This window comes from Aulonocara sp. 'chitande type north' Nkhata Bay, linkage group LG7, assembly GCF_057382095.1.
Source record: "Aulonocara sp. 'chitande type north' Nkhata Bay isolate Kocher_YH1m ecotype deep benthic linkage group LG7, A_spYH_male_GT1.1, whole genome shotgun sequence".
NCBI classification, from domain to species: Eukaryota; Metazoa; Chordata; class Actinopteri; order Cichliformes; family Cichlidae; genus Aulonocara; species Aulonocara sp. 'chitande type north' Nkhata Bay.
In genome coordinates this window covers 230616-249792 of record NC_141350.1, presented here as the reverse complement: position 1 = coordinate 249792, position 19177 = coordinate 230616, and the positions used below count along the sequence as shown (strand labels likewise).

Genomic DNA, 19177 nt, shown 5'->3' with positions numbered 1-19177 from the left:
TCAGCTTCACCATGCAAACAACTTCACATAAAAAAGCTCATTTTAAATATTCATTTTCATTATTGTGCAGAATCAGTAGTTCATATAAATTTTCGTATTATTACTTCCTGTTTCACACCCAATACATGTGTTAATAAGCATAAACTCCATGAGAGCCTCAATTTATTAAATAACCAATGAGTCAAAGTCAAAGGGTCATTTTCACATGTTGAATTTATTCATAAGTTAACTGAATGTAATGACAGGCACTCCAAGAAACAAGGATGTTTTTTTTCCTCTGTACCACAGGCACAAATCAAACATGCCGTACTGGCATTAAAACATAAGGCGTAGGGTTAAAACTGAGTATTAGAGACACTGTTAGCATCACACTGTGCTTCAAACCAGCACACAGGCATAGAAGAAACGCAGAAAGCAAACTTTCCCTTCAGGCTGAATTACTTAAAACAAGCCAAAACATGTCAAAGAAACATACAGGTGTAATCTGGCACAGACCAGTCAAACAGCACATGAAGAACAATGGTTCCCTTTCTTTCAGTGAAATGCATGTAAACATTTTGTAAGAATATAAACGCATAAATATGTTCTTTTAATACTGCAGTCATACAAAAATATAACAACCCTTAACATCCACCTAATGAGAAACATGAGTGCTTAAATAATCAGTCCATACCGTCCAAGACAGACCGCTCACTGTACGTGTCAGAAAGAAAAAAGGGGAAGTTCACGTCAGCCGCGAGCAGGCCAACTGGATATTTTACAAATATTTACAACACTTTAAATTTCATGAATATGCCAAACATGACCGATCAAATGCTTCAATTTCTTATTAACCTCCACGTGGAGTCGTTGTCAGTATCGTCCTGTGCTTTTTCAATAAAGGAGCAAAAGAGCTGCAAATAAAATGAACTAGTGCAAATATACTGTGCGCTCATCCATTCAAGAGACTAAATCAAAATCAGAGGACAAGCTGCTGATTCTTGGAAAATAATCAAACACTGCACTTCTGTTTAGCATCTCATGAGACAAGTCTGTAAAAAGTGAACAAGAGAGCATCTTTCTTCAGTTTTATTTGCATTTCAGCCTGCTGTTATTATGGTGAAAGTCAAAAAAAAATTAAAAGTGTAGCAATTCTGTAAATCCGAGGTTCAGTTGTAAGCAGGAAAAGGTGGTTGGGCTGGTTTTACCATGAGATTTATCGCTAGATCATGATTAGATCAAGTAGAAATAATCTCCATTAAGCGTCTTTAAATATTAAAGCTAGCATGCTTTACATTTACTGGGCATTAGCCATCACAGCTCAATAGGGCTAATATGTTAAAGGTGTAGAATGTATATAGTGGTGCTGCTAATTTTGAAACCGCAACGTTTGCATTTTATCAGCCACCGTGCTGGTCTTTTGGAGAGAGAAGCAATCAATCAGCCTCAAGGGGCCATTTTTGGTTAGTGCTGCATATTTAGCAACCATGCTTGGCTAACGAACTAATAGAAAGTGGCTTAGTGATGACATGATCCTTCAGTTTCTCTGCCGTGGCCGTCATGTAATCCTTCTGATTTGTCTGTGGTTATTCATACACTGAAGTTGCTACACTATCTTTTCTTCAATGCATCTGTTGTAAATGTGAAAGTGGAAGAGGGACAAGTGACTGTGGACTTACTCGCTCCACTGTTATGATTGTTGTAGCCTAGAAAATGTATTTCAGATCACAAAAAATATATATCTTCTCTCTGGTGTACAGGAAAAAGAAACAACTGAGAACTTCATTATTTTACACTTTGAGAATTTTCTGTTATACAAAGCATACCATCAGAATTTAACCAGGAAGAAGGCTTCAATTGTTTAGTGATTATGGAGCTCTTTCACGACTAAAAGGCAATAATGAAACACCCACAGATGATTAAACACCATCATTTGACCCTGAGCTTTTAACCTGCCATGTCTTTCAATGAGTTATAGTTCTGCCAAATAAATAAAACCAAATCTTACTAAATAACTTTGAGTGAAATTCATAAAGACCGCAAAATAAAGATCAAAAGCCACAACAGCAGGTTTCTCCTTTTCTGTTCAGCACTTCAGCTCTGTGTACCTTCCTCTTCAGTGAGGGTCTAGTGGGTTTAGTTCCTCAGTGGTTTCAGTGGTGGTGAGTGGTGCTGCAGCTCTGAGTCTCAGAGGCTCTGTAAAGCTCTCTGGCAGTGGTAGATCAGGCAGTCGGGCAGGTCGGGCACCGGCGACCGCAGCCAGACAGCCAGCCAGCCGGCATTCACCCGGCAATGCATCAGACACGGCAGATCCTGAAGGAGACGGCAAGCTACGATTCCTTCCATGCCTGAGCAGAAAACAATGAAGGTTACTCAGCAAAAAGTATAGGACACATTAATATCTATGTCTCCTTTTCTATATGCAATTTTAAAATCTTCTTCTTCTTCCCCTTTGTAATGCTGTTTATTGGTACCGCCGTGTTATTTAATGATGTTCATGCTGCATACAAGCGAAAGTTAAAGTTGTAAGTTTTCTTCATAAACTCCTAAGTACACCTCATTAGAGGCATATTTGACGTATAGTCAAGCTGCATTATCTCATCTTTTTAATTAATGTAGTTTTTTAAAACAGTTATTCCTAATGTTAAGAATAAATAAACAGTAGTTACCACAGATGAGTTGGTGAATATTCTAACACACACATGTTGATGTGAATGCTGCTTTTATATGCATTAAGCATAAAATGATACTCTCAGTTTGAACAGCTTGAATACGAGCAGGAAACAAATGTTCATTCACCTATAACTTCCACAACATGAAGCTGGAGCTTCTTCTTCAGAGCATTCAGAGTGGCTGTGAGAGGTTCTTGGTTGTCATTTATCAACGTCAGATTCTGCTTTGTGTCGTGAGAGAAGGAAAGCCACATCGTCCCATATTCCTCTGTGGACACCACAAAAGGCCTGCAGGAAACTTGGATTAATTTTATGTCACTTAAATGCTGCACTTCAAATACGAGCACTACATATCTCACCTGATGAAGCTGGTTAAAGGGACTTTATATGAAAACTGCAATGACTGAGACGTCCCAGCAGGCAGCTGGTAAGATACCGTCCCGACCACCTCGACGTGAACCGCAGGCCTCTTCACAGTTAGAGAATACTGGCCCACTGCTACACTGTAGCTTGTCACCTCCCCCGCTGGACTATCACATAGGCAGGATACCTAAAAATAAACAATACAACGAAGCAACCTCATTATAAAAGACTAATGGACACCAAACGACTCTATTGATAATTTTCTACTGAATAATTTACCTCAAGTTCTTCAGAGTCGACCTGAAGCAGCATCTGTTGTATGGCAGACTCAGAGGAGTTCATAATAAAAACAACTAATATTAATGAATCTTCCTTCTGCACATGACAGGCTGAGAGATTCAGGCTTTGGTTGGCACACAAGGGAGCGATTTCTGAGTGTGAAAGGCCAGAAAGCTCTGCAGGAAGATAAGAATCCAGACACACTTCTGTTAGTCTGCCTGGGTCGTTATGTGGACCAGGACCAGCAGCTACCACACAGTTATCCCTGCGGAGAGCAGGGTTACATCCCTTTGTGTCAGATTCAGTTAACTCTGCCTCTGCGTGACAGGTGCCATTAGCAGTAGTGAGGCTCTGAGAGAGCTGAGATGTCTGTTCGGCCAGCTCTGAGGCGTTGTTGGAGTCTAGTAGGTTGTTACACAGCAGGTTATCTACAGCACTGGGAGGAGAGATGAGGGAGCTGGATATTTGCTCGTTTGCGATAAAGGACGAGCCCAGACCTTGACCTTTGGCTTTTCTTCGGAATCGCTGTGGCATCGGCTCAGATTTTCCCATCTGTTAGAAGCAAAAATATGTAGGAAAAATGTTCAGAATCAGCAATGCAAATAGCTGCACAAATAGCTCCACGTTAAGCACTTTCACTTATAGCAGGGGTTTTAAATGAGAATTGGCCCTGCAAGGTCTCCAATGGACTTTGAAACGTGTTCAAGACATACCTATGCAAGTTTAAATGAAAGTTTAAATGAAAGAACTACTAGAACTTTTTATGCATTTATCATGTAATTTCAAAGATCTGGCCCACTTAAGATCAAAGTGCGCTGCATGTGGTCTATGATGTAAAATGAGTTTGACATCCTTAAATTAATAGCATTAGTAGATCCTACCACCCGAGAAAATGTTCAGCCAATCATTGAATATGTTCTAAAAAGCAACACCTTTTGTCTCATCTTAGACTCACCGAGTAGCTAAATGGGCCTCACAAAAATGGAAGAAATGTTTGGTTCATCATCATTAATTTTGATAATAAAAACAGACGAGTGTTCATCCGGTCCTCTTTGTTGCCCTCTATGTTGAAATTGCCAAAAATGTAAAAATAGATTAACACATATTTTATTCAGGGCTACCTTCAGGGATGAAGTGCGATCATAAAGTTCCACAACTCTGGCCATAAATATCAAAAACCGTCACTGATTTAAATGCTCCTTAAAGATCATCTCCTTTGGCAACACTCCAATGTTTTCAGTGTGGCTGCTATTTTTGAATCAGAGGAACTCCTGTTCTACCCCACTGCCCTTGTGGGTGATGCATGCTTTATCTCCTCCTCATTTCAAAATGATGACCCTTCAAAAGAATGAATGAATTAAAGGCAGGCAAATCTGGTGAGTTGGGTGATAAGCACAGACTGAGTTGTCGAGGCCAAAAAAAAAAAATTCATTTTAATTGTATGTTAAATGTGCTGTCAGTAGGCACATTATGACATGTACAAGTGATGAGCTTGTTTACAGCATAACTGACTCCGGTGACAGTTTAAACTCTGACCTGATGCCCTAAAACTCCTGTGGCTAAAGTGTTTTCGGTGATCCTCCACATAAAAATCAGAACAGTCTGAACCATAAGCTGATGCTTGCTCTTTGCACATATGGTATATGGACTGATAACCTCACCAGAGACACAGAGCTTTGGGAAGCCAGGCCAACAAACAGCGAAGAAGCCAGCTGCTGTTTCTCTTGTTCAGGCTCTGGGGTCGGTGTCTGAGTTGGAGTTTGGCTGTGCAAACTGTCGCCTTCGCCCTGCCGGCCGGGAGACTGAATGGGACTGGGAACCTCAACCTGTGCACCTTCCTCTACAGGTTCTCTCTGGGCCAGATAGCCCTCCCTTCCCCACACCCTCTTTATGCCATCCAGCTTCAAAGCTGAAGAGCTGAAACACAAACAGCAAGTCTTCAGTGTGAATTCAACACTAAAACTAGGAACTTGATTACACCAACAAATGCATGCATGTGGTGTCCACATACCCTCCTTTGTGTGAGAGGTCAGCGCTATCCCCTGACAGACCCGAGCTCATGGACAACAGTGTAGGAGACTGTCTGTCAGTGATGCTGCAGGAGGACATGCTGATAGGCAGAGAAAGGCCATAGGGCTCCAGGCTCAAGGCTGAGATAGACAACAAAGTCAGAACAAATCCAAACAAGATGCCGAATGTGCTGCCAAGATATTTATCTACATTTTACCTTTTGACTGATCTAATTCCTCCTGCCGTTGGTGGGGAGGTTTGTATGGAGCAGCGCCGGCAGCCAACGCCTCTGACACAAATCTGTCAAGAAATGACAGCGAGGAATCCACCTAAAAACAATCAAACAGTCACGCAAAATTGCCGCAGGACTGAAGACGTTGCGCCTGAGTGCTCTGTGTGCTTTGCTCAGCTACACAAAAACATATAATTACTAATTTATGTGTTTAAAATAAAATTCTTGGCCAAAAGAAGAGAGATTGGTTTTCTTGCTCTCTAAATGAATGAAAGTGAGTCCGATACTGAATGAAGTTCTCTGGAGAGCTCCGCCCTTCAGACTTCTCCAGACATGTTACAGGTTTGATTACTCATAAAATGAATAATGTGATTACGGTAAAGGCTGTCATCAATCTAATCAATTTTGCACCCTGAGGGGTGTTTCCATAAAGTGTTTGCAGGTTTTCACAACCGTCAACTAACCTGCTTTTACTGTGAAAAGAGCTACAGAGTTAATATTTAAATGTTATTAATGTGGCCGGGTTCTCTGCTCACTGCAAACAAGTTAAACACGTTACCTCCAGAGTCTCTGGTTTGGCACCTCGTGGCAACACCCTGGCTCTTAGTTCAGGGTCTTGGCTGAGGTACTGCAACTCATGCGCCCTTTGTCTCAGCACTGTATCCAAGGAGCTGCTGTATGTCTCAGAAACCTCCTGAGTTACAGAAGCATCAGCACCACCTTTGCAGAGTTTGGTCATGGCCATGAGGACCCAGCTCTTGGTTTCACTGCTGCTGTTTTTCATGTCCAAAAGTTTGGCTAGCAGGCTCAGGACTTCAGCAGGTTCAAGATCCTCCCTCAAATGAGAGTATTCCCCAAGCACCTGGGAATTACAGAGAGTAAGTAAAGGTTTAGCATATGTAGCCCTGGCTGTATAAGTAGCTCATTATTTAAATTTGTTCATTAATATTGATAGTTAATTGCAAATGTTTAATGTGTTCAAGAATGTATACAAATGCCTGCAAAGTATGTGATGTGTGTCAGTTAAATGCACAACCTTTTTATTTGTATTTTGAGGTTTATGTCATTATTTTTGATATGGTATTGATATGTACTACAGCTCCAGTGAACCCTGAAGTAGTCTCAGGTAGAGGGGTGGGAGTAAGTGGGGAGCCGTGTGCACTCTGCAGGAAGCGAGAGAGACGACAGCTGAACAGTGTCGAGTGAACGCAGAGTTCATAGAAGGGCGACACGCATTTTCGGGTTGACGGATAGTTAACTGGAGTCGAGAACTGTTGTACCCTACTGTGAGGTAAATGTGAATTTTGTCTGACACTTGAACCCAATGTTATTGTGTAAAACAGGCTAACTGCTAACCGCGACTAGCCGCTAGCGTAGCCTAGCATATTCGCTAAGCTCTTGTTCTGCTCTGTTTTTATTTATTAAGCTAATGCTAAGATTGAATGTTAACGCGTGTGAACTGGCATTTAGCGGGGTTGTGTGATTCAGTAGGAGGAGACGGACGTCTTGCTGGCGTGTCAGAGAGGCCCCTTCTGCTGGTGTGCTGAAGTTATGTGTTCACGTGGGAGCACGTGGAAAGGACGACTGTGAGTGCTGCTGCCATGGCCTGCTGGTAGCCGTGACCCAGTTTCCCCGCTATCCCCTTGAACTGCCTGGAAGTGTGAGTACTGTTGTTTGCACGTGCTTTTATTTTTACTGCTTGGCAACAAGTGAAGCGACCATATTGTTTTAGGTCCCAACGCACCCGAGCCACGACTCAGGCCTGCAACGAGGGGTTTGCTAGCAGAAAGACTGTAGCACTTGAGGTGTGTGTGTGTGTGTGTGTGTGTGTGTGTGTTTGGTGAGAGCGCGTGAGGGCCCACAATATTATTTGATTATTTTGTTTCTGTTGAGGTAGATACCTTACCATTGTTTAACAAACTTTATTGATTTTACTTATTTCCTTTGTGTTGTTAATTCAGCATTCACTAAAGTGGAGTTAACTTTATAATTGACCTGCTTGTGTGTGATTTATTTCCATATAGTGTAGTTTTATTGCATATTTAATACCATAAGCACGACACAGGAAATCATTCCTGCCTGTGGCCATCTCCCTGTACAACGCATCCACTTAACACACTGTTTGCTGCTACAGCTACACATGTTTCTTTTCCAAATATTTATTTATAAGTGACTTATGTATGTATGTATGTATGTATATATATGTATATATTGTACTATTCTTAGTTAGCGTATTGTCTGTCTTGTCTTAATGTTGGTTTAAAATGGAGCACTGTAACAAAAAATAATTTCCCCCAGGGATCAATAAAGTATTCTGATTCTGATTAAAAAGGGAGTATCAATAGGAAAGTAACAACAGGAACCCAGGGCCCCTCTCAATAGAACGTGGGATGGGTGTTACACATAAATATTAATGAAGTTCTGTAGAACGCTTTTAGTTGCAACAAAGGAAAGCTGTAAACTTGTTGTTGTCTCTCTCTTTTAAACTAGTGTCACCTTCTGTAGTGATACCCAAAGCAAGTAGTTTCTCCACCTATTTCTAAAGAACAGTTCCTGGTTATGATCCTGTTTTCATACAGCACTGTGCAAAAGTCTTGAGCCGGCTCAAGACTTTTGCAGTCTTGGTTGATTTACCAGTTTTCACTTTCATGCTCAGATGTTTCTCAGATTCAGAGACATTCAAAGCATCTGTGGTGGCTTTCTGAAGAGGATACGCTGTTGGTGATTCTTCAGGAAGAAACACAAGATGTAACTACAATTTCTGCTGCACACATTAGATTTGTATACAAGTAATATATAAAAATTGGTTTCTCACTCCTGGTTAAATCTCACTGTTCATGAGATAAAAAAAATAAAAAGCCTAAACTATATATTTTCATAATTAATGTTTAAGAGATAAAGCTCTTACCACCCCAAAACATTTACTACAGAAACATAAAACAGCACTGAACTTTAAACAGCTTGAATTTACCAGTTTTCAGAGTTGCTTTAATGAAGGTCTCGCTGCCATTAGAGGAGTCACTGTTTAAATCTGCATCAGGTGGAGCTGTGAAAAGAAGACAACAAAGTTCAACACGTCTTCTTTGCATACCAAGCACAACAAGAGGAGGACATGCAGTTAATAACTCAAAGCACAAGGTTTATTACCTGGTAATAATTGTACTGGTCCATTTGTAACATTTTCAGTGTTGGCATCATTAAAGTTGTTCATAAATGGTTTTGTGTCTAGAGGAATTAAAATGTTGTCATTAATCAGTCCTGGTGAATTTTTTGTGTTGGATTTTTGTGTCAGAAGGGTTACAAATGTTCATACCTCCTCTGGTGTTTGCAGCTGGACCATCTGTTGGTGATTCTTCAGTAAGAAAGAGAAGTTGGTCCACACATTAGAAAAATTATATATTCGAATAGTTAATTGCTTCAATTTGGAGCTCAACTTCATACTCTGCTGCAAGTATTTTAAACAGTTTTTCATTCTTAGGAAAAATTTAATTTGCAGTTTATTTTAATCCCAAAATTGGAAAAATCTTTTTGCATAGAAGTTAAAATCAAGTTAAACACTGCAGACATGATTAAGTTGCTTAAATAAATAGAGCTCAATAACATAGAATACAGTATGATCACATTAGGATTAAAAACAAGTGTTAAAAAACAATCTGAAAGCAAATGAAGTAAAATAAGTATGGATTAAAAATATGAAGTGATAATATAATACTATATAACTAAGGTAAGTATTCAAAGACATTTAAAAGATATTAGTGCACAGTCTGTTAGTCAGTTGTAACGTCAGCTTGTGAATGATTGTGAACGAATAAAGTATCTGCAGCCAGTAAAACTAATCAAACCAAGTATGAGCCCGTACACTCACAACAGGAGCATTTTTAAAACACACCAGTTTTTACTGTTGTTCACTGACAGTTCTGCTGCCCTTAAATGCAGCACTGTTTAGATCTGCATCACTGGGGTCTATACAGTGAAAGCACTTCTAAAGTGACAGAAAGAGGATGTTTTAGAGTTTAATACCTGTTAATTTTCCTGCTGCCTCTGTGATGACTTCAGGGTTTCTAAGAATTGCTGTGCTGTAGCTGTAATCTTCATAAAACGGTGAACGGTCTAGAATGGGGTTTTTTTGTTGTTTTTTTTTGGGGGGGGGGGGGTTTAAACTGTGTGGTTTAAATACATTTTTCATATATTCAAATTTAGTGTTTTTGATCATTTACCTGATTCTGTCTTATTGTCCAGTTTCTCAGAGTCAGAGACATTCAAAGCATCTATGAGGTTTTCAGATGGATGTGCTGTTGGTGATTCTGCAGAAGGAACGTAGAAGATGTCACTGGATGATTGGACACACAATTTATCATAATTGTAGAAGAAACTTGCTGGTTTATTACAAACAGCAAGCGATCTTTATGTCATATCGTGTGTAATTTAAAATCACATAATTCACCAGTTTTTGTGTCTCCAGTTATTAGGTGATCGTAAATGTATCGTTTGCAGAAATATAAATGAATTTGTTAACGTCAGTTCTAAAACATTCAGCCGTCTCTTAAATATCTTAGCAGAGACACTCTGACACTCAAATGGTTTCTTACCAGCTTTCAAATATGTGTCTAAAGTTTCATCAGAGAGAGCTTTTCCAGCATCATGCGGCTCACCTGGTGTTGGTAACACCGTGGAATCAAAGAGGAAATCCAGTACAATGAGTATAGTGTGAAATAAGATTTGTGTGTACAATGAATGAGTACCAATATTAACCTGCTAATAAATTCATTGGTGCTTCTGTAACATTTTCTGGGTCGATTTCAGTCAGGTTGTCACTTTGGTAATCTGGGTGAGGTGATATCCAGTCTGCAGAAAAGAAACATGATCAGCATAACCATAAATGTTTTAAAGGAATCCAGATACACTATTATACTGTATATGTGGCCAAAGTTTCAAATCCTTTTGAGCCAAAATGGAAATAAGCACAAAAGATCGCATTTAAGGTTTAACTGAGTGGGAAATGCAATTATTCAACCATTTTTATTTGTGTTCTGAAGTGATGTGGCAATACTGATAGCAAGCACAGCAGACATTTTCTTACCACTTTCCACTGTAGTAACAGTAACATTTCTGAAGGAGTCGCTGTTGTTGTCTAAGGCTACACTCAGCAGGCCTGGAGGGAAAAAGAGGACATTTACAATTCTGCAGCATTTTCAGTTGTGACACAAAAAACAAATGATCGTGGCTGCGCTGACTGTTGTTGAAGTTCAGCACTTCTCACCTGCTGATGATTGGGACCTCTCACCTGCTGGGACCTCTGTGACATTTTCTTCTTTGGTATTGTTGAAGGCGTCTTGACTGTGGTTTGGATAAAAAGAACCAAAATCTAGGAAATAAAAGATGTTGAGTTTGATGCTTTTTCTTAGTCAAATATTAGTCTGCCAAACAAGACTTCTTATCGCTCAGAGTGGTAACTAACCTAATTTTATATTTGTGCCACTAACATTCAAAACATTAGTTGTGTTATCAGCTGGACGTGGTGTCGGTGATTCTGTGAAGAAGAAAAAAAGAGACATAAATTGCTACCCTTATCTCAGAGCAGTTACGAAGCACACACCATCCATAACATCCACCCATACAGACATACATATATACTTTGCAACTTGTTGTTTTCTGTGTTGTTTTATTAGCTATTAATTTTAACCCTGTGAGGTCTAAGTCATCATCAGTGATCACCCTGACTCTAACTCTAAACAATCAGAAGATGGATGAATGGATGAACAGTTGTCGATCAGGCTAATGGACACCTCTATGACCAGTGTGTTGGGAACTTATCTTTAAGATCAACATGACTGAAACTAAGAGACTAAATAAAATAGAGACAAATCCAGACAATCAAAGAGTTTAAATTAAAATCTAAATAACAGTCTTAAATCTTGTTTCTGTAGGAGAATGGCTTCTGTGCTTTTAAAATCTCGGCATTAATCATGCCTTTGACCAGTCTGATTTGTGAGGAGAGACGTGAAAAGATTTTACTTTGTGGTAAAACAACTAGAACTGTGAATGTTACACTGCTTAATATCATAGTGGATAAACAAGTGATTTTTAACTACTACTGAAATCGAATATAGAGTGAACAAAAGCAACTGAACACTCTTCAGGTCAGCCAACACTGTTTTTTTAATAATCACACAGCTTCTCATATCATGTTTGCGGTCCTTGGTCCACTGGCTCATTGTGGCATTATTCCTACCTCTCCATGCGTAAATTTGACGACTACTTCCTTCAGTAATCTTGTTTTTCATGTCACTGGAACAACAGGTGGAGCAGGGTGGACCAGGTGGACCAGGAAGACCTTTATGTACACAGATTATTAAAAATATGATGTGCAGAACAGACCAAATTAACAATACTGCTAATATAGACTCTTTAATATTAACCCAATTATATTTATATAGTGAAAAGTCAAAACATAAGTCATCTCAGAGTATTTTTACACTGTAAGGCTAAGACTTCACGTGGTGGGTGGGTGGGTGGGGGCTCTGATTCTATATTCATTTTGAATGTTACCAGCCAAAGAAGCTGTTATCAGTTATTGCCACTTTCATAAATATCACTGGATGCATAAATATGAGGTGAGTGACTTTAACATGAAGAAAGATCAGCCTGGGCCACACTTATGAAGAGCACACATCAGCCTTGACTGGTTGGGTTAAAGGGAGAGAGGAGAAAATAGGTCAAGGAGACAATTAAAACAAAGAAGGTTGGCTGAGTCAGAAATGTTCAGCTCCAGAGCCAGAGACCTCTGCTGAAAGCACAGGGAGGTAATGGCATGCAATGTTCATGGCCCTTTGAAGTCTGTGGAGTAAAAGAGAGAAGAGTAGAGGAAAGGTGCTCGATGCGTCATGGGAGGTTCCTCTGACGCAGCAGCATAACTAAGTGATGGTTCAGGGTCACCTGATTCAGCCCTAACTACAGGCTTTATCAAAAATGACCGTTTTAAAACTAATCTTAAAAGTAGAGATGGTGTCTGCCTCACAAACCCAAACTGGGAGCTGGTTTCAAATGAGAGCAGCATGATATCTGAAGGCTCTGCCTCCCACTGAAATGCTGAAAATGTGAGGATCAGAAGTAAGTCTGCCCTCTGGTGCTATCTACAGAATATGGTACCATGAGATCTATAACATGTGTCAGAGTGTGATTAAGCAGGACTGCAATTCGGTTCTAGATTTAACAGGAAACAAATGAAAGGGCCTTATTATGACAGAAATATCACCTCTCTCTACTCCCTGTAAGTACTCTTGCTGCAGAGTTTTAGAACAGCTGCATCCTGTTATAAGGTGTATGGTAAGTACAGAAGTCTGGCACAGAAGTAACAAAAACAATAAAAGAAAAAGGAATGCTGTGATGTGGGCTACCCTATTAACTGTTCATATAAGACTGTTTTAACCTTAGTAATGACTTGTGATGCCTCAAATGTATTCAGTTCAGTTACATTTTATTTTTATCGTATTAAACCACAACAACCAACGACCACAATAAAGGTGCTTTATATTGTAAGGTAAAGATGCTACAATAACAGAGAAAAAGCCACAAAAATCAGGTGATATGAGCAAGCACTTGGGGACAGTGGGAAAGAAAAACTACTACCGGGGAGTGGCAGCCTCTGCCATGACTGGTTTGGGAGTGAGTGAAGGGAAACAGGACACAAGACATATTAAAGGTGTGTTTTTTGATGGAAATTAGAACACTGGGGTTTTCAGGTAGCCCTAGTGAGCTGTATGGGCAGAGATTACCCTCATTAACATTTGATGCACACCCAGTTATTTTGTTCTGGAAGCAGGCCTGAAAAATGACAGTTTAGAAAAGAGAAGTAAGGATTAGCCCTACTTAGCATAAATTTAACACATCACAAAAAGACTGAAGAGTTGAAGGAAGGAAAAGGAACCAATAACAGTTAACAGTCTTTTAAGGTAATGTCAGGCTCCCTGAGTATTCATCAAGAGCTTCATGTTAGTTCAAAAACCTAAATTTCTTCAGAATCTATGTGGCAGCTAAATACAAGTTTCTTGCAGACAGTGAGTGGGATGCTCGTGTTGTGCAATCACAGCAGGAACAATGAAAGACTGTTTGAAATGCACGAGAAGCTTCTGTTCTGCAAATTTGGTTGTTTTCATACAGCTTTTCGCTGAATGGGAGAGGAGATGGGTTCTCAGATTTCTTAGACATATAAAAGTTCTCACCTTTTCTACCTCGTCTCCCCTCTGGCCCCGGTGGACCTGGGGGTCCAGGTGAACCAGGTTTACCTGACAGAACAAAAACACTTTGTAATGCAGTAGGAATTTAGCGTAATTTGAGTAAATTTACTCAGTAAATTTAAATTTCAGTTTTTACCTGGGGGTCCAGGTGGGCCTGGAAAGAAAAAAACAATTCACATATTTAAAAAAAACAACAACAACAACTATGGGCAGTAAATACGCAAATGAAAACAGTGGAGATGCATGTTTTTATGATGTGCACCTGTTAAACAAATTCCTTTGGAGCTCCTGCACATGTCTGTGAAGGCTTTGACCTGAAATAAAGAAAAAGACAGGCATGAGGAAAGTTTTGATTTAGGTGTAAGTTAACCACATATAGGGCCATTTGAGTTAGGCCCTGTTAACACAGAAAGGACAGGGTGTTTTCTAAAGGTCTATATTTTAATCTTTTGCCATGTTCAGTGTTTATTCCCAAAATCCAGCAAAAGAATCATTCTCGTTAACAGAGCTGAAGCAGTTAGAGTATAACAACAACAACAACTAAAATTCCCTAAAATTTTATCACTTCTTAAATGTCTGCTGTTCTTTTAATCTTTAGGCTTTAGATGAAACAAACTGAAAGTGAAGATTAATTGTTAATAAAAACAATGATACTGCCCCCGGCTCCCTCACAAAATATACAGTAGCACGGCTTTGAAGAAATGCCAGTTTTGTAGTGGAAGAAAGTGGAGCCGAGGGAGGAGCAGTCACTCTTCACAGCACAAAGTACTTTTCCAGGAAGCACTCAAGACTAGAAATTTGTTAATGGTTACAACAGACTCCTGGATTTCTTAGATTGCAAGGAGATGCCTCACGTGATCGTATTAAAGACACCAAACTCTGGAAAAATAAAAAAATTCCGTTTTTGTCATAATAGAGTAAACAACTTTTAGCATTAGTATTCACAGTCCTACAGAAACATCCAAGCATGCTGATGTCTTACAGGAACCATAGAGTATGTCATGAGCATCAGCATATCCTTCTGATCTTCGCTTTGCATTGGATCTTCTTCCTGGTTTCTCCTGCGGCGGTGGAGCTTCCTGAACTCTCGGGCCTCTCCGGGGTCGATGGGCAGGATTCCCGTCCGCAACCTGCAGCTCTCTGTCAGCTCCTGCATCTGGGACTCCAGCCTAAACAGCTCATCTGCCAACTCTTTCTGCCGAAACAGCAGAAACACTAAACCTGCCGTGCTCAGGAGCAGCAGCACGCACATCCCCACCAGCAACACTTTCCACATGGGAGAAACAACACTTCCCTCTTTCATGTTTGTGCCCCGTTCCTTGGTCCTCGCTGCACAGTGATCCGGGCTGTGTAATTCAGAAGCACATACAGCACATTTCTGAACACCTGCCAGCAGATGACACGTCAGAGAGAAACCACAGTAGAGCAGTTGGAGAGGAATAAACATGTCAAAATCTGCCTGGAACTACAGCGAGAGAGAGAGACACGTGATGCATTGCATAATAACAAACATCTGCAAGACTGCTGAAATCTGTAGGCTTGCATGATTTAAATGCAGCTAATGGACATATTTCCAGAATGACACATCCTCCAGACAGCATAGGGCTTCCCATCATTCTGGTGCCTGTTTTCCTCAGCATTTTCACTAGCTTGTCCTACTCAAAATTACATGGAAGTGGAATAAATAAGCTTCGAACAAGGGACACATTGTTGGGATCTACAAAAGAACTTTCAGAGAGCTTTCAGCAAATGTCTGCGAGTGTGCGGATGTACATGTGTGGGTGTCAGAATATCCTTTTTATGAAAGGGTTTTGTTTTTTTCTATTCATTGCAATATGAATTTCGAAATTGAAAGTTTCGTAAATAGTCAATGTTACATTTTTTTGGATTGATTTTTGATTTGCTGCTTTTTCGGGGGTGGGGGGAAGAGGTCATTGTAGCTTCTGTTGCTAATTTCAGAGCAAGACCAACACATCCACCCCTAGATGTGTGGCCAGTATCTTTAAACAGGGCATACCAGCTATTCACAGGTACCAAGCATGAAAGCCAGCTCATTCACAAAAGCTTTCCATGAACAGTGTTTTTTCCTTTCAACTTTGCAACTATGATTTCTTACACTGGACTAACTAACATGCAATCAATCAATCGCTTTGACAGCACTTTTAGATTAAATTATTAAAACTGAGCTTTTAAGAATATAATTATGACATTTTTTAATTCTTCTTTTCCCTTTCTGAACTCCTGAGTAAGTCCTTGTCTCCTTTGACACAGGTCAGTCTGACCCAGCTAATTAATTTCCCTTTCAAAAGCCTCCCGGGTTGATGAATTGGACAGTGGGGTTTCTCTGGGTGCAACAAAGCTAAATGTGAAGTAAGCCCATCTAAACACTAATGCAGAGCACAACCAGTGAAAGCCTTGCAGGTTCTCCATTCTTATGAATAAAAAGCACCTCCTTTGTTCTGCTGGAAACTGCTTTGTGGTTCAGATATGCACTGCTGTGTCTCAGGTTCACTCCTCTGCCATGGTGCTTGTAACCCTCAAGTGACCACGTCTCCAGGCAACTGTTAAAGTGAAAGCTCAGCCAAAGGATTTATAAACACTTGAAACACTGGATTTATTTGCACAAAGGATGCTGGTCACCTTTAAAACCAGTAGAGGAAGTACTGCACCTCTTCAAATTATACTCTAAGTTGGACTGGAGCAGGAGAGGAAAGAGAAGTAAGTAGAATTATTCAACCTTTTTTTGTTACAAAGATTTATGAAGCAAACCTCTCACATAGACTGTTAATTTTTTTAAATTTAGATTTATATATATATATATATATATATATATATATATATATATATATATTGTATTTGGACATTGAATTGAGACACTGTGTTTGATATTAGACTTTAATATTAAATCAGTTTCTGCGTCTGGCATCTTGCTTATTTAGTCTATTTATTTATAATGAGCTCACATTTCGCTGCTCATCAGTGTCCTTCTGATGCAGTCTGACAGCAGCAAATTCATGTTGTTCAATTTTCTGCAGCACAGTGATGAAAAACTTAAGATACATGACAAAATACTGTAATTGTAAAATAACTATAAAGGTATATATAGTTTAGAAAATATCAAAGACAATAAGTAAGATAAGGGCTAATGACCCTATAATTGTAAGATAACAGAGATCATCATGAAAAAAAATCATAATGATGTCTGTAATTACTGTATATTTGATGCTAACTACTTCAGTAATACAAACAGTTAATGATAAAGGTTGATGTGGGTGTATTTTGATTTGAATGTGGCTCAGTGCTAGAGAAATGCAGAGGATGCTGCCGGTAGAGGAGCTCATCGCTGGCCCCATGGTGGCTGATAGAGCGTCAGAAGTCACTGCTGTCCTGCTACTTCTGCTGCTGTTGCTGTTGCTTTTCACCACCTGGAGACAAAGAAAACAGTCACACATACCAGGTAGGCACTAATACATATATATATATATATATATATATATATATATATATATATATATATATAAAAATGGTAAATGGCCTGTATTTGTATAGCGCTTTACTCAGTCCCTAAGGACCCCAAAGCGCTTTACACTACATTCAGTCATTCACCCATTCACACACACATTCACACACTGGCAATGGCAAGCTACATTGTAGCCACAGCTGCCCTGGGGCGCACTGACAGAGTGCGCCCCAGGGAGCCTTTAATTAATATGGTATATAAATACTTATAGTTAGTACAGTAATTACAGTAATTACACTCTAAATACACTTCAAATTACAATTAAAAAATCTTTACCTTATTTATCAAATCCTATTATTCATCCTAAATATCTCTCTATAAGGAACATATTATTCCATTATATCAACATTATATCAATATGAGTGTGTGTGTATACTATATATATATATATATATATATACAGTGGGGCAAAAAAGTATTTAGTCAGCCACCGATTGTGCAAGTTCCCCCACTTAAACTGATAACAGAGGTCAGTAATTTGCACCAGAGGTACACTTCAACTGTGAGAGACAGAATGTGAAAAAAAAATCCATGAATTCACATGGTAGGATTTGTAAAGAATTTATTCGTAAATTAGGGTAGAAAATAAGTATTTGGTCACCTCAAACAAGGAAAATCTCTGGCTCTCACAGACCTGTAACATCTTCTGTAAGAAGCTTTTCTGTCCCCCACTCGTTACCTGTATGAATGGCACCTGACATACAAGACCACTGATAATCTCCCTCGATCTGGGGCTCCACGCAAGATCTCATCCCGTGGGGTCAAAATGATCATGAGAACGGTGAGCAAAGATCCCAGAACCACACGGGGGGACCTGGTGAATGACCTGCAGAGAGCTGGGACCAAAGTAACAAAGGTCACCATCAGTAACACACTACAACGGCAGGGAATCAAATCCCGCAGTGCCAGACGTGTTCCGCTGCTGAAGCCAGTGCATGTCCAGGCCCGTCTGAAGTTTGCCAGAGAGCACATGGATGATACAGCAGCTATAAATACTAACTATAAATATGTAACTATAAATATATAAATGTACTAACTATAAATACTTATAGTTAGTACAGTAATTACAGTAATTACACTCTAAATACACTTCAAATTGCAATTAAAAAATCTTTACCTTATTTATCAAATCCTATTATTCATCCTAAATAACTATATATATATATATATATATATATATATATATATATATATATATATATATATATATATATATATACACATAGAGTTATATATACTATATACTATAAGTATTTATATACCATATTAATTAAAGGCTCCAAAGTGTCTTTTTATATCATTTAGCCATCCACTGCGAAGGAATCAGATACAGAGTAAAGTCAGCAAGCATCTAATGACAAAGAAAGGGAAACCCTCATATACACAGAAGGTCTGCATCAATGACAAAACAAGGTTTACTCAACCATCACAGAGCGTGTTCCTTGTCTATTAAAACTATCACAAACAGTCTCTGTTTTGCAGCTCCAGGTGCAAATTCCTGTATACTGATGAAAATGGTTCATGCAGAAGTCAAATAACAGTTACACACAGAACAAAGAGTGCCGTCCTTACTTGCCACTCTCCTATATACTAAGATCAGAGCCTGGCAGCTATCCCAAAAAAATACACTATCTTTCTCAAATTAAACTCAACAGACAAGGTTCTTGCTAATTTGCAGTAGAAGTGGGAGTCTACTATCATAACCTATTTCTCTCTGTCAGGCCCTTCCTTCTTAGCAGGACTCGGTCCCATTCTCTCCTACAGCAGGTTCATCTGGTCTGGGATTGGAACAGCGTGTAACTACTACAACAACAAATATGGGAGCATTGTGCGGGTGTGGATAAGCGGAGAGGAGACCCTGATTTTGAGCAGGCAAGTGGGTTGT

General features: G+C 39.4%; 2 protein-coding genes and 1 long non-coding RNA gene across 7 annotated transcripts; 1 reads left to right on the top strand and 2 right to left on the bottom strand.

Moving 5' to 3' along the window:
• Positions 1-2166: 2166 nt before the first annotated feature.
• LOC147324208 (AP-4 complex subunit epsilon-1-like) lies at positions 2167-5926 on the bottom strand. The gene is made up of 8 exons (XM_086302492.1): positions 5912-5926; positions 5521-5632; positions 5305-5443; positions 4955-5210; positions 3546-3845; positions 3011-3201; positions 2779-2939; positions 2167-2327 (listed from the first exon to the last, which is right to left on the bottom strand). The coding sequence occupies exons 1-8, from the start codon at positions 5924-5926 to the stop codon at positions 2167-2169; spliced, it is 1335 nt and encodes a 444-aa protein (XP_086158618.1).
• On the bottom strand, positions 5407-16406 carry LOC147324207 (uncharacterized). Of its 5 annotated transcripts, XM_086297836.1 has the most exons (17): positions 14755-16393; positions 14035-14086; positions 13909-13926; positions 13758-13820; positions 11768-11869; positions 10994-11065; positions 10796-10900; positions 10616-10687; positions 10288-10380; positions 9753-9839; positions 9556-9645; positions 8849-8887; positions 8683-8760; positions 8507-8581; positions 8170-8262; positions 5521-6397; positions 5407-5443 (listed from the first exon to the last, which is right to left on the bottom strand). In XM_086297836.1, the coding sequence occupies exons 1-16, from the start codon at positions 15217-15219 to the stop codon at positions 6360-6362; spliced, it is 1542 nt and encodes a 513-aa protein (XP_086153962.1). In that variant the 5' UTR covers positions 15220-16393; the 3' UTR covers positions 5407-5443; positions 5521-6359. The 5 variants fall into 5 exon arrangements, with proteins under 5 accessions (XP_086153962.1, XP_086153964.1, XP_086153961.1 ...); XM_086297838.1 differs by lacking the exon at positions 8170-8262 and having other exon boundaries at positions 14755-16397; XM_086297835.1 differs by lacking the exons at positions 5407-5443; positions 5521-6397 and having other exon boundaries at positions 6404-8262; positions 10820-10900; positions 14755-16406.
• LOC147324206 (uncharacterized) lies at positions 14467-16484 on the top strand. The gene is made up of 3 exons (XR_015130114.1): positions 14467-15802; positions 16044-16142; positions 16279-16484. It is a non-coding gene; the product is annotated as an uncharacterized LOC147324206 (long non-coding RNA).
• Positions 16485-19177: the final 2693 nt, after the last annotated feature.

Bases quoted from the DNA above. Each gene is read 5' to 3' on its own strand.
- LOC147324208 (XM_086302492.1), bottom strand. The intron at 3,846-4,954 runs GTGAGGTTATCA...TGCTTCTAACAG, and splicing joins CCCAAAGCTCTGTGTCTCTG to ATGGGAAAATCTGAGCCGAT. The intron at 2,940-3,010 runs GTGAGATATGTA...AGTTTCCTGCAG, and splicing joins CCTTTAACCAGCTTCATCAG to GCCTTTTGTGGTGTCCACAG.
- LOC147324207 (XM_086297834.1), bottom strand. From the start codon at position 15,219: ATGTTTATTCCTCTCCAACTGCTCTACTGTGGTTTCTCTCTGACGTGT. The intron at 11,066-11,767 runs GTAGGAATAATG...TCTTCTTCACAG, and splicing joins TCAAATTTACGCATGGAGAG to AATCACCGACACCACGTCCA. The intron at 8,582-8,682 runs GTAATAAACCTT...TTCTTTTCACAG, and splicing joins ACCAGTACAATTATTACCAG to CTCCACCTGATGCAGATTTA.